The sequence below is a fragment of the Aulonocara stuartgranti genome, assembly GCF_965226115.1.
Source record: "Aulonocara stuartgranti genome assembly, chromosome: 18".
Lineage (NCBI taxonomy): Eukaryota > Metazoa > Chordata > Actinopteri > Cichliformes > Cichlidae > Aulonocara > Aulonocara stuartgranti.
The window spans coordinates 15,103,774-15,122,988 of NC_138954.1; the positions used below are offsets into that span (position 1 = coordinate 15,103,774).

General features: G+C 40.6%; 1 protein-coding gene and 1 long non-coding RNA gene across 3 annotated transcripts in view; one reads left to right on the top strand and one right to left on the bottom strand.

Moving 5' to 3' along the window:
- Positions 1-3,001: 3,001 nt before the first annotated feature.
- On the top strand, positions 3,002-18,932 carry kiss1ra (KISS1 receptor a; the record flags this gene model as incomplete). The annotated part of the gene is made up of 5 exons (XM_082513306.1): positions 3,002-3,483; positions 8,792-8,916; positions 16,529-16,664; positions 16,765-17,003; positions 18,552-18,932. Exons 1-5 carry the CDS (start codon positions 3,231-3,233, stop codon positions 18,930-18,932), a joined length of 1,134 nt encoding a protein of 377 aa, XP_082369432.1. The 5' UTR covers positions 3,002-3,230.
- LOC309693787 overlaps positions 4,617-19,215 on the bottom strand; it is a 96,279-nt gene continuing 81,680 nt past the window's right edge. For both annotated transcript variants that reach the window (XR_014272703.1, XR_014272704.1), the window contains 2 exons: positions 13,609-13,665; positions 4,617-5,008 (listed from right to left, as the gene is read on the bottom strand). This is a non-coding gene — a long non-coding RNA (uncharacterized lncRNA). The remainder of the gene's footprint in view (positions 5,009-13,608; positions 13,666-19,215) is intronic.

The window sequence follows — 19,215 nt, forward strand, 5'->3', positions numbered from 1 at the left end:
CATGTTTAACAAAAACACAATGAACACCTGGCCAGGAGGTTAGCTTAGTATGTGTAGCTCTCTGCTGCCCCGCTCCAAGATGGCCAGTAGGTTGTGTATGTGGACACAGCTGGCTGGAGAAGCTGCATCCCTGAGAGGTTGATGCTGCGTGTTCAAGAGGTTGCTGTAATTTTGGTGTCATTACAGTCACATGCTGGCAGGTTATTGTTATTGTTTCTTCCCTCCCTGTTTCTGTCATGGACCTCGTGTCCTCCCATGTCAACCTGCCTGTCTATCTGTCTCTACACTTTTTTGCTCTCTCGTTCCCTCTCCTGTCTGTTTGTCTGGTTGTGTGTGTGTGTGTGTGTGTGTGTGTGTGTGTGTGTGTGTGTGTGTGTGTGTGTGTGTGTGTGTGTGTGTGTGTTCTCTAAGCTTCAATTTATGATCTTTTTCTCAGCATGAAGCTAAACTGCTGCTCCCTGAATGTCACCTGTCTTTCTTAAATTTCCCATATCTTCATGTCATGGCTTGTCGGCTTTATCCCTCAGTAGTTGGTGCAGCTCTGCTATTGTTCAGTAAGCTTCTTCTTCATTCCTCAAGCATCCTCACTCTCTAGGACTGTGTCCTCTCTCCCAGACATCTCCCACGCCTTCACGGTTTGTCATGTGGACAAACTGCCTTTCCACTCTGTATCTTTTTCACATCTGCCCTCACTTCTTTATAATTCCTCTGCCCTTCCTGATTCACTAACTGTCCTCCATCCATAACCCCATTTTTGCACATTTTCTTCATTCAGCTCCACAAAGTAGTCCCTTCATCTTCTCAGCACACTCTCTTCACTTGATGATACATCACCATCTGTATAACCTGCTGCACATCCTTTCCAGCACAGTCCCGTTGCCTTGCCAATCAAATCTTTTTCTCAACCCCTTTTCTCCTGCCTTAGTGTCCAGCCTCACATACAAATCACTATACGACTTTTCCTTTGCTTTTACCACCTCTCTCCCTGTCATTTGCATGGTCTCTCAGTACTCCCGCCTACTTTCTTCAGCTCTCTAAAGTATTCATACTGCATTTCACGGAGACATTTGGTGGTGGTCTCTGGTACACCCTTAGACTCCTCAGGAGAGTGAAAGCTACAACTGAAGCCTTTCCAAAATGAGCAATGCCAGTTTTCTGAAGAAGACTAGAGAATAGTTTTTGATTCATTTCGATTGTAACAACAAATCCAGAGGGATTCAGAGTAATCTCGATGAGGCCATTTCTGTTCATTCTGACTATTTATCAGAAACTGTGGAAACAACAATTTATAGTGTGTATGTTGCTCCCAGATATGAGGTGAATCATACTCCCCCCCCTCCCCTCCCTTAGAGTGACAAGCCTCCTGTGTGCCTCTCTATTTCTCCAGGTACGTGTTAGCATTTTTCAAGCCTGGCATGGTTGGGGTGCCTGGGGTTCAGACAATAGCACCTGCATCTGGCAGTGCATGCTGGGCTAGTAGTGTGTGCATAATGTAGATTTGTAATTTGTCCATTTGTACTGGGCAGCAGTCCTGCTGGCATGATCAGTGGTGTGTTTTCTTTGGAGGATTCATTAGCTTTGCAATTTGTACAGTGTTATCACTGGTTGTCACACTGCTTGCATTAGGATTTAACATTAAAAAAGGTTTTCATATCAAATATGACGTTTTAAGACCCAGTTTTACATTTGAAAATAAACCTTTGGAAAACCAGATTGTAGCTAAGTGAGAGGGAAAATCTGTAAATTATTTCCAGATTCATCCTTTCTGATGATAATTTATTTTTCTGGTGTGGAATAAAAGGGATTTTGACCATAGACGGTCCTCGGAGAGAACACATGGTTAAGAAATATAACATCAATATCTTTAGAAACGGCTTCTTTGATATTTGCAGGTTTTTTTTTTTTTAAATAGACAGCTTTCTCAATTTAACAGTGATATTCTTGATGTTTCCTGTCTGCCTCTGTAAAGGTATTTTAAAATGCTATCTTATTGTAACTCCATGTGGAGCACGGTGAAATCGGTTGGAGGCTGTTTTTGGCAATTGTTACTAAAAGATTTAGGGATAACGTTGCTAGGAGACCCTTACATCAGCTATTTATCCCAAAGTCATGTAGAAACCCACACACAAACACACTGACACGGATTCAGTGTGTGTGTGCGTGTATCTCCTCTTCCCACTGCGTCTGTGCGTTCTTGCTCATACTATAAAGCTGCAAGCACCTCGTTCACTCTGCTCGCTGCCGTCTCCGCGAAGCATGATTTCTATTCAACTCAGCTCTGCTTAGAGGATGCATAGCAGATGAGGTTTTTTTTGTTCCCAGTTCTTTTTATTAAAAAACAAACCATTTTGTCAGACAGTTTTGTCAGGGTTAGAGAGCAAATATCAACTCATTTACTAGCCTGTATTTATCTTTTAGTCAAGTTACTATCCTTTCCTCTAAAGGAAAATCCCTGGATGGAAGGTTAGGTGATGGATTGAATTGTGGACCTTACTACAAAGAAGTGGAACAGTGGGGACAAATCAGCTGAAAACCAACTCAAAGAAAAGGAGAGGGAGTTGCAAGTACACTGGATTTGCTTCTGAGTATTTGATGACCGAGCTTGGAGAAGACATCTGTGTGCCTGTCAGCATAACCTCGGTTGTTAATAATTTCCCAGGGCTATTGAAATGGGCGCTTAGCTCTCGAGTCAGAAAAACAGCAAGCTTTAAAGCTCAACGGTGTTGGCAGTGGCAGTTTTCATCCAACAAGCTTCAAAGAAAAGAAGCCCTTTATCCACTCCTGCTCACCTCCTATTTTTTTATGACCTGTTGACATAATTTCTCTATCCTACTTTGAGTCCGACACTTGAGCAGCTTAAGAAGTATTTTTCCATCTTGCCCGACCCCCTTTTCTCCTGAATTGCATCCCTCCACCTTTTAATTTACCTTGCTACCCTTTCACTTTGATTAAACTGCTTGCTATTCACTTCTATTTTGCCTCATCTCGTATCTGGTGTTTTTCCTACAATCTGCCACCCCATATACCTTTCACTGCTCAACTTTTCTCTCATGCGGTCTTCCTGCCAGACTTTTCCCCTCCTTATTATTTGCTTTTCTCTCATTTTCTTTGCCTGAGGGCAGAGAGGACCGCATACTGCACACTCTCTCTCTTCAAATTGGTTCTAGACCTCATACAACCTGCTCACTTACCCGCTCCCGTCCGTCAATTATTCCCCCTCTCCTGTCACGATGTACTCCTCCGAGGAGCTGTGGAACTCCACCGAGCAGGTCTGGATCAATGGATCCGGAACAAACTTCTCTCTAGGAAGACACGAGGATGAGGAGGAGGAGGAAGGAGACAAGCATCCTTTCTTCACGGATGCCTGGCTGGTCCCTCTGTTCTTCTCTCTCATCATGCTGGTCGGACTGGTGGGCAACTCTCTGGTCATTTATGTCATTTCAAAACACAGACAGATGAGGACGGCAACCAACTTCTACATAGGTAAGCTTCCATGTGCAAGTTTGTATTTATGATTCTTGGTAAATGGACAAAGACTAGAAGAAGATAATGATGCATAGGAGATGTGACTCATATGGACAGGAGGGAGATAAACATCAGCTATGTTATTAAACATCTCTTTCGTCTATCCTGTAAAATTTCATCACATGCTCAAGTGGGGATCACGAGAAAGCCAAGTGCAAATTTCCCTGAATATGCATTTGACAGTTTGAGTGCACAGCTCATTGGAAAAATGTCTGTGCTGATTAAAGATTTCACTTTAATTATTAACGACAATGCCAGGTGCTCAAACGTGTCATTTAACTTAATGCAGATGTCTTTTTTGAAACAAGAGAAAATTAAACATCTGCTGTTTTGGGACCAGTGCAACATGGAATCTAAAATTTATCTGCACCAGAAAAATATTTTTCTCACTCAGTGGTTCATGGTTTGAAATATGCATCAGTTATTTGTCGCTATGTGCAGAGGTTATTTGCAAATAAAGCTCCAAGGATTCATGATATTAAATTCATCAATACAAAAGAGTAAATCATGAATTCCATTTTTATTTCAGCGTGTTTCATTTAACAGCAAAAATATCTATCCTGAAGAGACATCAACTTAAAACTGAAATCTACCTTTAAATGCAAATTTGAAATGTAAAAAATGCTGGCAGAAGGAGGTAGGTGTGTTTCCATCTACATTTAGCCAAACTCTATGAAGGACAAGGTCATGGCAACAGGTGGTATTCAGCGGATGCTGCACTCCACAAAAAAGGGCTGGGGGTCTGGGAGGGAAACAAGGCGAATGTTATTAAAACATTCAAATTAAAGAGATGCTGAATCCTCTGTGCCAAAAGTCTGAAACAAAAGAAAGTCAGCAGCAAATCTGGAAAGTTGGAAAAAGTCAAGTGCGATCATTAAATGTAAAGTACACTCTCCTTTCAACAAGAGACACAACAGAACCACTCACTGATATAACACTGCCAAGCTGGTCCAGCACTGGGCTAGCCAAGTCCTCTCTTCAGTGCAGTAGCCAGTGCTGACTGCCAAGTGGAGACAGCTGTACACTGGCTCCACAGGACACAAGGGATTGTATCTGAGTCAGGGAGAGAGCAGGGGACACAATCACACAACAAAACCTTCCTCTGTCCTCCTGCCTGTGACCCGGAAGTCAAACACAAAACGCTGAATGATGCTTTAAGTCCTTAAAAAAACAAATACAGGGGACAAAGGAGAGAGGAGGCATTGTTTTTGTTGTTTAATATAATCAAACCCTTCCTGTGTGAGTGCGATTCAAAAGTTATATCTTGTTACTCTGTGCCAGATGTCTTATTTAGTTGAGGTTGCTTGAACGTGATCGCTCCGAGGCCTGTTTACTCACCTTCTCCACTCTCAGCTCTGATGGGAGGGACTACCGCCCAAGGAGAGGAGTTGAGGACGTGCAGTTTGAGAAATGAGACACTACCTCAGTGAATATGGCTGAGAAGAAAGACTTGGATGCTTAAATGTCCCAGACTGCAATACCCCTACATGACCAGCAAGAAAATCATGTCAGGGCAAGATTTCAAAGATAACCACATATGCATGGTTTTCTGCTTGAGTCATACATCAGATTAAGTCTGTCCATAAGGATGTTTAATTAAACAATGCTGCTGATGTTTTTATCTGCTTCAATACCTCTGCTCTTTTGTGAAGTTAACCTTTTATTTGAATCACATTCTTCACAAGTACAGTCTGCGACTTGACTGGTGAAATTTCTTTTTGCTGGTTTGTCAACTCAGCCAAGCAGGCATTTGCACTTACACTAAAGCCAGCATTAACTGTACTTATGAAAACAAATGAGACAAACACACTTTAATGGAAGGTGCAGGTGTTCAGACATGTCCTGAGTCCCAACTGAGTGCAGATTATTTCTAAGACCATCCACATTATGAGAAAAAAATCTAATTAAAGTGGTATAATAATGATCATGTTGGAAGTGCTTTGGGATCCTCGTTGCATACAGGTTGGAATTATTAATTTCTGCAAGCAAGCAGTTTTCATGGTTCAGTAGACCCCGTAGCTTAAAATCTGCTTCCCTTTTCTGTGTGTGTTTGCAAAAGGTTTTCTTCTTAGCAGATAATGCTCAGGGGATTCATATGAAAGGAATCAAAGAAAAAAGGATTTCTTACTACGTGTTTGCTGTCTCCAGTGTAGTCAGAGCTTCGGTGGACATTTAAACCATATGATTTATGTACTGCTAATTGTTTAATTGTGGTTGGTCACAATTGTAACAGTTAACTTTGCCTGAGACAGCTCGGAAGTGACATGACAAGACGAGTGAGATGGAGGAAAAAGTCAGAATATAAGTACTTGTTTTGCAAAAATATAAATTAATCATGAAGCAGACAAAGTCAGTGGCTTTCGATATCATTAGTGGTGAGGGTGTGTGAGTGGGTAAGTGCTTGGTACTGTGTGGCGAATGAAACAAATCATACAGAAATGCCTGTGAAAGAAAAGCTCCACTGGGACTGAGGAAGTGTGGAGCTTTACAGCTAGGAGACACAAATGATGCACTCTAAGTGGACGAGGCAGACAGGCAAGCAGATTATCCCAAAGGACATGGGTGTAAATATTTCATTTTAAATGTCACATAAAGTAAGATAAGAAGGGGGGAAATAATTCAGCCCCTGCCGAAGGTGTAACTTTAAAATGAACCATCTTCAATTTTATGGTAGCTTCATTTTCAAAAGACACAGAATATCAACCAAAAGTCAAGAAAAACACACATTACATAAAAGTTATGCATTCATTTTCATGCCATTTAGTGAAATAAGTATCTGATCCCCAAGAAGAACATGATTTAGTACTCGGTGGGAAACCCTCGTTGACAACCACAGCACGTTTCTTGTAGTTGGTCACCAGGTTTGCACACATCTCAGGAGAGAGTTTGGTCCACTCCACTTTACAAAAACTCTCTAAATCCTTTTACAGTGAGGGGACACTAATGATATGCTCCTTTGTAGACGAGCCAGACAGGCACAATGGACACATGCATAAATATTTTACATGGAGAGTTGCACAGATTTTCAATGTCTGAAATAAAGTAACATAAATCAGTGTCCAATCATGCTCCGATCTGCTACCTCGTCTGGTCCTTAAAGCACCGAGACTTGCAACCTGTGTGATTATTCTTTTACTGTTTAAGTCAGCACGCCGGCTAGAGCTGTGATGTCTACTGTCGCTTGAAGAGAAATGCAAAGGTGATTGATTTACTGGATGAGCACACAGAACAAACAAACAAAATATAATTTCAAAAATGGCTTGTCACAGGCATTCACGGAAATGAGCTCATTTGTTGCGTAAATGTTGCAGTTCGGTGATTTACTGCAGAAATGATTTGCGTCTCTCTTTGCACAGTGCATTGTGGATATGACGAGAATTTCATGTTGGATAATATACCTCAAAACCGCAGCATGGAAACAGCTTAATATTCAGCAACATTTCATTAGGGCCTGCACCATCTGCCTATCCTCTCGACATAATGGTTCAGTAGCTACACTGTGATTAGATCAACTAAAACAAAAGGAAGTAGTGTGTGGCATATTGGAATGATGAATAAATGAAGACTACACCAGAAGCAGGCTATAAAGGTTTATGCTCTAGGTGTACTGTATGACCTGCCGGCAGTCAAGTAACAGCTTGAGTCTTGATTTTCTAAAGGCATCATCATGTAAATACATTTTCCTTCTGAAGCAGACTATCAGTACCTGAAAAAATGTGCCAGTTTTATATTTCTTACCTTTAAATTGGAAGCTTTATGCATTTTCCTGTTTCTGGCGTGTGTTTTAAGGTCAGTGCATATGTTTGTTATATGAGCCAGAAATTCTGACTTATTTCAGAAAGTCAATAAATTTGCGTGCTGAATCGCGGTGCAACATAAAGATTATTTTGGATTATGAAAACTTGCTAAGCTGATCTAGTGTTCAAGAATGAACATTTTTTAATGACTCAATACAGCAAAACCCCAAAGAGGACACTAAACACTTCACTCAAAGCACTACAACCTTTATAATAGCTGTATTTTCATGCGGTCATGTGAAAAAGAAAGTTTTCACTGGAGTCTGTGGAGTCCTGTGAAAAACTAAACACACCCCATATTTGTAACCTGTGGAACCACCTTTAGTAGCAATAAATTGAAGTATTAATTTTCTTTATAAATCTCTCACATGATTGTGGAGGAATTTTAGCTCATGTTTGCAGCGTTACTTCAATTCATTGAGGTTTGCATGTATTTATTTATGCACAGCTCTCTTAAAGCCCCTCCACCGCATTTCATGATTTCATGGTGGTGGATCCTGTTGCATGACCAAATTTTAGCCAAGCTTTAGCTGTCAGACAGTTGGCTTTGTGTTTGACTCTAGAATACTTTGGCATACAGAGGAGTTCATGACTGACTCAATGACTGCAAGGTACCCAGGTCCCGCAGCTGCAAAACAAGCCCATATAATCACCATCCTTCATAATTGGAATAAGGTATTTGTGCTGATGCATGAAGATGTGGCCCTGTGCATCTTTGGTGTTGTCTGTCCAAAGGATGTTATTCCAGAAGTCTTGTAGTTTCTTCAGATACTTTTTGTAGAGAAGATGCTTTCATCTGGCAGTCCTTCAAAACAACTCGAATCTAGGCAGTATTTTTCTAATTGTATTGTCATGGACTTTAACATTTAAAATGCTAACTGAGTTCAAGATGTAGTTCTTGGGTTTTCTTATGCAATCTGACCTTGGGGTGAGTTTGCTGTGGTGCCCACTCCTGGCAACACAGCCTGACGCTTCAGATTGGCACACAGCTTTTATAGAGGTTGTCACACGTCCTGATGATCACTTAATCAAGTGAGTGTTGAATAGCAGCACCTGGTTGCTGCTTATCCTCTTAATTCCTATGCAAGCAGTAAGGATGTACTTAGTTTTATCAGGATGTTTACAGGACTATGAAAACGTTTCCTTTTTGGATGGCCATGACTGTACACGCCTGCGAGTCTGCAAACTTGCATTAGATTGCACTAAACTTTACAACGCTGCTGTTAGTTCCTAGTAGTTGATGTTACTGCAAACAGGACTGCGTGCCTCCATATCCATTTTCCCACAGATGGTTTAAAAAGACTTGTTATGCAAAAGAAGAAAGGTGGGATGATAGTTAGAAGTCCTTCTGCTTTTTCCAGGATTGTTGAAGAATCCATGCCACTGGCTTCAAGCGTTTTCAGTTAAACACTGTTCTGCAGACTGTACAACATTCATCAAATACAGCGTTATCTTTTCTCCCTGTGCAGCAAACCTGGCCGCCACTGACATCATCTTCTTGGTGTGCTGCGTCCCCTTCACGGCCACCCTTTACCCCCTCCCTGGATGGATCTTTGGCAACTTCATGTGCAAATTTGTCGCCTTTCTGCAACAGGTAATATCTTTTGAACCACTTCAACTATTCTGTTTCTCAGCTCAGAAATGTGCTTTCATGTGAATATTATATTTTCAACACTTCCCTTAAAATGATCTTGGATTCTTTAACTTTCTCACAGTAACAGCATTCAGGGCTTTAACACTCCCACTCCCATGAGAACAGTGAGCCAGCTCGGCGTTGTCACAGAAAAATCAATCTATATAATCCTGTGAAGGTGGTCACAGTTCATCCTCATAAAATTACAGTTCTCAAGAAAGCTAATCCAAAATAAGCCATTGTTGAATTTAGAGTTTCTTCAAAAATGACAATGAAAGTAGGTCGAACTCTACAGCTTTAAAAGTCAAACGTGTCAAGATGTGTCATACACAGCTGACAGAGAATAATAACAGTAATCAGCATCAGTCACAAGAAGGAGGAGACACAAAAGAGAATAACAGAATCTTCTGTTAAGGAGATGAAGATGTTACGTGATACGATGCTTCCATAGACCCAGACATTAATCAAGATTTAAAGGGGCTACTGAATACCGTGTGCCAATGAAAAAACATTATTTTCGTGGGAACCATTTATAATATCTAATCCAGGAATTCAAAACAGATTTCAGCCACTTAAATCAATCATGCCTCTCAATTGTTTTGTTTGATTAGTGAGAGGCCAAAAAAAGTATAACAAATATTCAGAGTGTCATAATAAAATAGGTTTGCACAGCTGCTGTTGGTTGGAATTATCAAAGGCACTGACTGACGGTGAGGAGCTGCAAACTGGGTAAAAAGCCATTTTCACCTTTCATGCATGGAACAAACCACAACTAAAAGCCTGTGCAGCAGACAAACCACCTAACAAAACAAAAAGGAAAACGACCTGTAGACAGTACGACAAAAGCTGCCTGTCATGGCTTCAGCTGCACTATAAATTGTTGCTCTAAATTTGGAAATGTGGATGGAATAGCACAACAATCCTTAACTTGGAAGTGTCATCTGCAAGATTTTGAACTTATCTGTTATTGGCACATAGTCACTGATGGAAACTGTGTGAAAACAACCTGTGAATTCAGTGTTGGAGAATATTACTAAACTATCCTGCCACTTAGTAGCAGTGCAAATAGCTACAAACACCATTATCATATCAAGTGTCTAGTTATGCACTCACCAGACAGAAATACTTTTTGTTTGGAGTCATATTTCCATGCAGTTGATAATTGTTCTCTTTTAATTCTAGTTTACTCAAAACCCTCCCCCGAGGAAAATATCTAACTCGATATACTGACACATGATACATCGAAGCAGGAAGAATGTTAGAGGCAGGAAAAATGGGAATGAGGATTTTAAACATTGAGTCTGACAAGGGCGAAATTATGATGGCAGGACGTCAGAGCATCTTCAAAAACTGCAGCTGTTGTGGGGTGTTCTTGATCTGCAGAGGTCAACATCTATCAAATGTGGTAAAGGAAGGAGCCATGGTGAACCAGTGACAGGGCAGCAAAAACTCACTGATGCACGTGGGGATAGAAGGCTGACCCGTGTGGTCCGATCGAACAGATGCTACTGCAGCTCAGATGGCTGTAAAAGATGATGCTGGCTCTGATAGAACAATGTCAGTGCCTTGCAGTTGATTGTGTATGGAGCTCAGCCAAAGACCAGTCAGGGTGCCCAAACGGATCACCATCCACTGCCAAAAGTGCCAACAATGAGCACGTGAGCATCAGAACTGGACCACGAAGCAATGGAAGAAGGTAGCCCGGTCTGATGAATCACATTTTGTTTTACCTCACGTGGATGGCCAGCTGCACATCCATCAGGGGAACACCTGACACCAGGATGCACTATGAGAAGCAGCCAGTGGAGGCGGTGCGATGCTTTATGTAATGATCTACTGGAAACTTTGGGTTCTGCCATCTATGTGGATGTTACTTTGATATGTACCACCTGGACAAACAAATCTGATCCGTGGAGCCCCCACCTCTCAGCTTACAGGACTTAAAGGATCTGTTAGTAACATCTTGATCCCAGATACCACAGCGCACCTTCAGGGCTCTATTGGAATCCCTGCTTTGATTAGCCAAGGCTATTTTGGCAGGTAATCATAATGTTGTGCCTGATCGGTGTATATCCAGCACAAATCAACAAACTGAGAGATGTAGGAAAGTAGGGTTAGAATAAAAGTCGAGTTAAATGAAGTGAATCAGGTCCACAGGGCTTATATTGAAGAGCTACAGGGGATAGGATCTAAAAACAGCTGGAGCACAGTGAGTGATGCAGAGCTACACAAAGAGATGACTCAAGAGGAATAATGGCCAATTTTAGATAATGTTTCTCTTTTTTTGTGGAACTTTTTGAATGCGCCAATTACGTCCATGTTTTTTTCTTTCCTTGTACAAGTGCATCACGAGGGGAAGCTGTCCAAGGTATTTTAGCATCGCCCGGCTTATTCACGGAGAAAAGATGTTAAAAACAACATTAAATGCATAGTGTCTGACAACGAGCAGACGCTTTAATTACACTCAGCCTTGCACTAATAACCAGTTCTCTGACTACTCTAATGACAAAGTCAACCGCGAACCAGATACAGTCACTCAGAGAGACCCACAGCTCCTGTTCAGTTAATAAGCACTTTGTCATTACAAGCAAAATCACTTTCCCCAACATTTTAATCTTTAATATTAGAGGCTGATAAAGTATGCAGCAAATGTATTTAGCTTTCTATTTCGTGCGGCAATTTGATTAAATTTCATCTCATTCGACATGCAGGGGATATTCTGTCAAACTTAAAAAAAGAAACACTTTAAAATTTTTAGATGTCAGCCTCAAAAAAAAAAAACCTCAAGAAAAACATAGGCATGATTTGATTAATGGATGTGAGCAATCAGACTACGTGGTCTGTGAGCGTGTCTTGATGACTAAGACCAAGCTTTTTATTCTGAAAGCAGAAAGCGTCTGTCAAACAAGACTGTCTGTCTCGTTTTCCTCTCTTATCAGACAACCATTTTCTCATCTCAAACCTTCAAGTCAGTTTCTATTATGCTAGCCTACCATCATTTATTATTGCATACAAGGGAGAAAGGTAATTAGGTGACGAGATAAGAGAAGTGGCCACTCTTTGCTTTAATCTCTCAAATTTCTCCAAGAAATAAGAGCTGTTAGTGTTATTAGTGTCTTAAAATTTCCACAGTTTAATGAAAAAAACAGTTGATGGGTAACAGTGGGTGATGCATTCCTGCTGTGTTTACATCCAGCCTCTGTTAAAGGATCGTGATGACAGATTACCCAACTACTGCTTGTCGGATAGTACAGTTATATTGTAGATTAGCAGGGAATGTCTAGGGGCTTTATAGGATTACTGGTCAATACCAATTCCATCCAACCGGCCATCCATTTTCTTTCGCTTATCCAATTCAGGAGCCTGGAGCTGATCCCAGCTGCCATAAGGTGATAGGCAGCGTACACACTGGACAGGCCACCAGTCTCACAAAGGGCTAAGATGGAGTTACAGACAACCATTCACACTCACATTCACCAATTTCAAACCACAAATTAGATGTGTTATTGCCCACTTAGGAGAAAGTTTGTGTAAAAATACCATCACACTTCATCAAAGGTTCCTGCCCTGTTGTGCTGTTTGAAACTACATTAAGGAAGCAAGATTACATTGCTAGGGTGGGATACTGCTCCTTCATCTTTCCAGTCTAATTAGCAGATGTATTTTCATGTCCAGTTATTACCAGGCTGAAGATTAGTCTGAGAGGAGCATTGATTACGTTAAATCAAAGATCTCTGCAGGAAACTTTTAGCTCTTCACAGACTTTAGTCAACATTTAATCTGCCTGTTATTTTCTTGAATCATGTATTAATGAAAGTTTTCAAACCTTTTAAAGTCCAAGCTGTATGTGATCTTCAGAAGTTTTATGCGTTTTAAATCTGGAGGAGATTAAAAAAATACTGAAAACTGCTGTTGGGAGGTACAGCGGTGCAGTGGTTAGCACTTGGGTTCAAACCTCCTTGTTGGCTGGGCGTTTCTCTGTGGGATTCCCCATTTGTCTGCAGGGGTTTCCCTCTGGGTAAGCTGGTTTCCTCCCACAGCCCAAAGGCATGCACATTAACTTCTGGGTGTTTCTAAACTGACTGAGGTGTGGATATGAGAGTGTGTGCTTGAGAACCCTGAGATGAACTGGTGAGCTCTCAAGGGCGTGGAACTGCCTCTTGGTCTATTTCTATTTTGCACAGGACCCAGCTGATGGACAGATGGATATTTGAGAAGCTAAAATCACAAAATGGACTGGTATTGATGATTTTTTTCAGATGAATAAAAGTAAACTGTCCCTTTAAATGTATCTTATATATAAATATTAGACTGCAGATCTCAAATACTTTAAGACACTGATGTAAACAGCTTTATCTGAAGCTTATGGCTGAATGTTAGGAGAATATCCCCCGTGTAGCCCTATGATTTTAATTACCATGTTTAAACTGAATAAATAAAAAAGATTAGGAAGCTTAAAGAAAACAGATTCTTATTATTTATTCCTCCCTCATTTTCTTCCGTCATTAAAAAGAAATAAAACTACAGTAGAATAGAAATTATGAGCTACTAATATACCAGACATCTTAAAAAACAAAACATAGGAAAAATGGTATCCATTTCCTCAGCCGCCTCAACACTGAACTTATGATGACCCCTTTCTCTCTCTCTCACCATATCTTTTGAAATCCTGTGGTCCTGGTGCACAAAACCTCTGGAGGGTAATGTGAGCTGGCTTCGTAGTCGCAGATGAGAGGTGGCGAGAGAAACAGGCAGACACATAGACAAAAGAGGGACAAAATTAGATCCTATTTGTAAAAGAGCATAGAGGGAACTTCAGACCCCTCATTTTTCACCCTGCTCCACATATTTCAAAACAAAAATGGATTAGTTTGCCTACATACAACCCACTAAGACCCACAGAGGTGATGTATCCAAAAGGAACAAAGATGGTAGAAAGTGTTAGGCTTGCTTTCTGTGTCATCCTGCTCCACTGAACATCAATGCACAGTTGCATATGAAACAAGAAAAGCATCTGTTTGAGGCTCTTTTTTTTTTTTTACTCTAGAACACCACTATAAGTCCTAGTGGAAATATTGATTTGATTCAATTCACTTCATTTCTCAATGTGCTTTATGTTGCAAGAACGTCAATTACACAGAGAACCTCCCCCAAAGAAATCAAATACAAATGCCCCCCTGTGAGCAAGCACTTGGTAACAGTGGGAAGGAAAAACTCCCTTTTAACAGGAAGAAGCCTACGACGGGACCAGGCTCAGGGAGGTGCAGCCATCTGCTGCAACTGGTTGTTAGTGAGGGGAGGAAGACAGGATAATAAGCACACTGGGGATGAGAGCCAGAGGTTAATAATAAGTAATGATTAAATGCAGTCATTTAAAATTTTGTGTAAGATGGAAAATTTGTCAAACTTTAATGTACGAGTAAAATTCTATATTTGGTCTTCAATTACAATTCTTCTGATTAGCTCAAGTTTAATTGAATCAAGCATCATTGAACTCCATTAAAAATGAAGTTGGATGATTGCTTCATATGCTAATGAAAAACACTCATCACAAATGCTGCCACCTCTGCACTTCCTCTGTACGCGTCCTCTCCGGTTCTATCCCTCGCTCTTTACCATTCTGAATGATCTGCAGCTTAAAAGCATGCAAGCCCATTAGTAAAAACTGGAGAGGGAGTCTGAAATAAAGGACAAAAAAGCTGCTTGAACGTCTGCTTTCTAGAGAGCAGCGATTAAAATATAAAGCAAAAAAAACAACAACAAAAAACAAGTTTGCAAGACACTATAAGAAAAGCGCTTCCTCTAATAGCTTGTCAGCAAACTGTAAGAGCTCTTGTAAGAAACACATTTGTGTCAAAGTTAGTTAGGTGCAGGACTCAAAACTGGTGAAAAGTGAAAGGGGTTTATTTACAGATGCACACCAGGTGAAATATATACAGCAACAGGGGAAGGCGGCTCCAGGGAATCTAAGGGGAGAATGTCCAGGGCAGGGAAACCTTCACACTCCTCTTCACACAGTCCATGAGTCACAAAACCTCCAAATCCAATCCAAGAAAGTTCACTCACACTCACTCACACCCACTCAGGGTCCACAGGGCAGGAGAAGCAGGTAGGGATAGGGAAGACTGCACAAAAAGAACAGATTAGGGAGAAGCACTAGGAAACACAAGGAACTCACTAGCCAAGCAGGGTCTACACTGACACAAGTTAGCACAACGATTCAGCAAGGAAGCAGACTCCACTGAGGGTAATAATCTGTGATGATTGGCAGGTGAGGGATCACAGCAGATGGGTGACAGGTGAGTAGAGCTGAGTAGGCGAGGACAGAGGTGGGGAGCATAGTCTGACTCCACCCTGGCGAGAAAGAGTGAAACAGCAAAAAACAACAACAACATCCTAGAGGTCCTTGAGGCCGTGGCAATGTGTATGTTTGACTGTTTAAAATGAATATATTTCAGGTGCGTTGGCATTTTAATGTCTCTGTTTGGTTTATGGATCCAGTGTTAAGCCAATTTCTTCTCCTCCTATTCAGTTTGACCAACCAGACCATGGCATCTTTCTTTGAGACACCACCACTGCCTAACTTACATCAAGGGATACTCTTTTGGAACACGCTCTACATATTTCTGCAACTTTTCCACAAATGTGCAATATGAAATAATGCCAAACATGATCATTTCTTTTAATTTTAAGCTAGTTTTAAATTTGAGTCTTTCCACTGAACACATAGCTGTGTTATGGATTTATCTGTGGTGCTTGTGGGGATATCTTCTATGAAAGTAGACTAGAAAGATTACATTTGAATTTATTTTTCGGTCATTTATCCCAGTTTTGTTTGCTAGTCTGTTTTCCCTTTGTATGCTTACTCACTATTTAGTTGTTTTTCTTCTTTCTTGTGGGTGATGTAACATTATAAAGCACAGATGGAGCAGAATGAGGACTCAGCTGTCTAAAGCTATTATTTTTGTTAGCCAAGCTAAATAGACTTTATTTAATATATTTCTGCTTTTCAATTTTCTTGGTTCACAGCTGTATTGTTAAACATCTGAGAGTCATAAATAATATTTCTTCTCCTTTCCTAAAGCACAATAGCTTATGTACCTAGAATCACGTCCATTATTATTTGGACAATGACACATTTTGTAATTTCACATCTATACACCACAGCTGAAGTGCAGACTTTCAGCTTTCATTCAAGGGATTTAAGAAAAGTATTAACAGTTTAAGATATACATCCCTTTGTATTCATAGCCCCCATTTTCAGTGGGTCAAAATTAATTGGAAAATTGACTCACAAGCTGTTTCATGGTCAGGTGACCCCAGATTATCCCATCCTCTGAGTAATATTTGATTATTTCATAAAATAATAAAAATAATCTCTGCACGATCACTTTTCTTCTCCAAAAGGAAGAAAAGTTTTTTTCTTTTTGGAGAAGAACCGTTTTTGCTCACACAAACTAATTTGAATAAGACAGCTTCATAATTTATCTATTATCTTTTCATGTATTTGTCATTTATGTTAAGCACTTTGAGTTTACATGTAAATGAAATGAGCATCGTCTTCATTTGTTAGGTGACGGTGCAAGCCACCTGCATCACCCTGACTGCCATGAGTGGAGACCGCTGTTACGTGACAGTCTACCCCCTGAAATCTCTTCGGCACCGAACCCCCAAAGTAGCCATGATTGTCAGCATTTGCATTTGGATCGGTACGTCGTGTCATTATCGACTGACTCGTTAAAAATAGTTGCGTATGTGTATAAAATTTAAAATGCCATCATTTCACCTAACCATGTTTCTCCTCTTCAGGTTCTTTCATCCTCTCTACACCAATTTTAATGTACCAGCGTATAGAGGAGGGCTACTGGTACGGCCCGAGGCAATACTGCATGGAGAGATTTCCCTCTAAGACGCATGAGAGGGCTTTCATCCTGTACCAGTTCATTGCTGCCTACCTGCTGCCTGTGCTCACTATCTCTTTCTGCTACACTCTGATGGTTAAGAGGGTTGGCCAGCCCACTGTAGAACCTGTAGACAATAATTACCAGGTAAGGGCAGGTGTTATATCGGCCTGGGCTTCACAAGTGCCTCACAAACACAGCCACTAATGCACAGAGATATTATTGTCACCAGCTGCTGCTAATTTTCAGCCAATTAAAAGTTTAAAATCTCTCTTCTCTTCTCTTCTCCTCTCTTCTCTTCATGTCCCCGTCTTTGAAAATGTGTTTTAAAACTTCTTTAAAGTGGCTGCAGTCAACTCTTTATTTTATAATTTTCTTCATTTTATAATTTTTTATTGTGGCTTTCTTTTTCAATGTGGAACCTATTCATAAAAAAGAGCAACTGCATTATACCTGCCAACTTCTGCACACGAGTGTTACAGGAAGACAAATTATTGCCTTTGTGTCAACACAAAGAGATCTTACACTTCACTACATTTTGGGAACATGAGCAGGTAGACCTGCTGTGGACAGAGTGGGAGTAATGTTCATCACTACAGGTGCTATATTGAAAGTGCGACAGGATAAAGTAGAAAACAATTATGGGCAATTATGTTGCCAAACATTCCCACTCAGTGTGGTAGTGATTTTTTTAAGCACTAATGCCCTGATCAATAATTTACACCAATATAGGAAAGAGAGTGAAACAAATATCCTCTAATATCAATGGATAAATAGGTTGCAATGCATTGACAACCTCAAGGGGAAATAAAGTCTTTAATACAGTCACACTAGGAAAAGTAGTGGTTGGTGACCCAGCACGACAAAGGTCTGCAACCACTCTTAGTCAGTTGCTGTCTCTAAAGCAACTTTGGTGCATGAATACATGAAATAAAACCACAACAAGATAGAACTGACTTACTAAGACACTGAAAGGGGTCAAGCTGGCAATTACATGCAATCTATCTGCGATAATACACCAATTAACTCTGTGAAATCTGTGAAAACCACTAACCTGTGGAACTCTGTTGCAAATCTGATGCAGTCTATGTAGACAGAAAATCACAATAAAGAGAAAATCTCATTCACTGCTTATATTCAGTGTCCAGCCAGAACGTCACAGATTTGAAACAGAAATGAAGAAATGTCCACAGAAACATTGATGTAGTTGCTGCTGGTCAGTTTTGTCTTTAGAATGAATCGAATATAACCAGGATACAATAAACTGGCAACCGAATAAGTTGAGTCTCCAATTACAATGATTCAGTTTAATTTTAACTGATCCCCTATGAGCAAGTACTTGGCGACAGTGGGAATGACAAACTCCCTTTTAACAGGAACAAACCTCAGTGTAGTGGTTGCCCAGTACTTTGTGTGTTGCATGCTCAACCTCACTTACTCACCGAGTCACCAAGTGCAAAAAAGTGCAATCACCTGGAAACCACTGATGGTTCTTCTTGGTCCCGAGGACGTTACATTCTTATTTACTCGAATAAGAGATTCTGTAGCTACCCGAAGGAGCGTTTCTGTGTCCTTTAGTTCCTTCTTTTGATAACTTTCTGTTTTGATTGACTGTTATCACTCTGGTAACACTGTTACATATTCTAAATATTGTCAAAAACATTACAAAGAGGGTTCCTTGTTTTGTCTCTTCAGGTGAATCTCCTGTCTGAGAGAACAATCAGCATCCGGAGCAAAGTTTCCAAGATGGTGGTAGTGATTGTGCTTCTCTTTGCCATCTGCTGGGGGCCCATCCAGATCTTTGTCCTCTTCCAGTCTTTCTATCCTAACTACCAGCCTAACTACGCCACATACAAGATCAAGACGTGGGCCAACTGCATGTCCTACGCCAACTCCTCTGTCAACCCCATAGTTTATGGCTTTATGGGAGCTAGTTTCCAAAAGTCTTTCAGGAAAACTTTTCCCTTCCTGTTCAAGCACAAGGTCAGAGACAGCAGCATGGCTTCCAGGACTGCCAATGCTGAGATTAAGTTTGTTGCTGCGGAGGAAGGCAACAATAATAACGTGGTGAACTGATCCCGATCATTTAACATAAGAAGGATACAGCCAGTTTTCTAATGTGAACCATGAAAAAAATAACACTAATTGTGTGTAAACGTCCTCAAAGAGCAACTGATCTGAAAGAGACACTGTTTGGCAGCCGGGATGTATTTATATCAGTGAATATAACTAATGAAATGATGTGAGGAAACTCAGACACATAAAACAGATGGGCACTAACAGTATTTGGCACAATATGTTACCTGTTCCAACTGCCAAGGCTGGCAATGCTGGCACATGTCTGCCAAACACCAGGTCT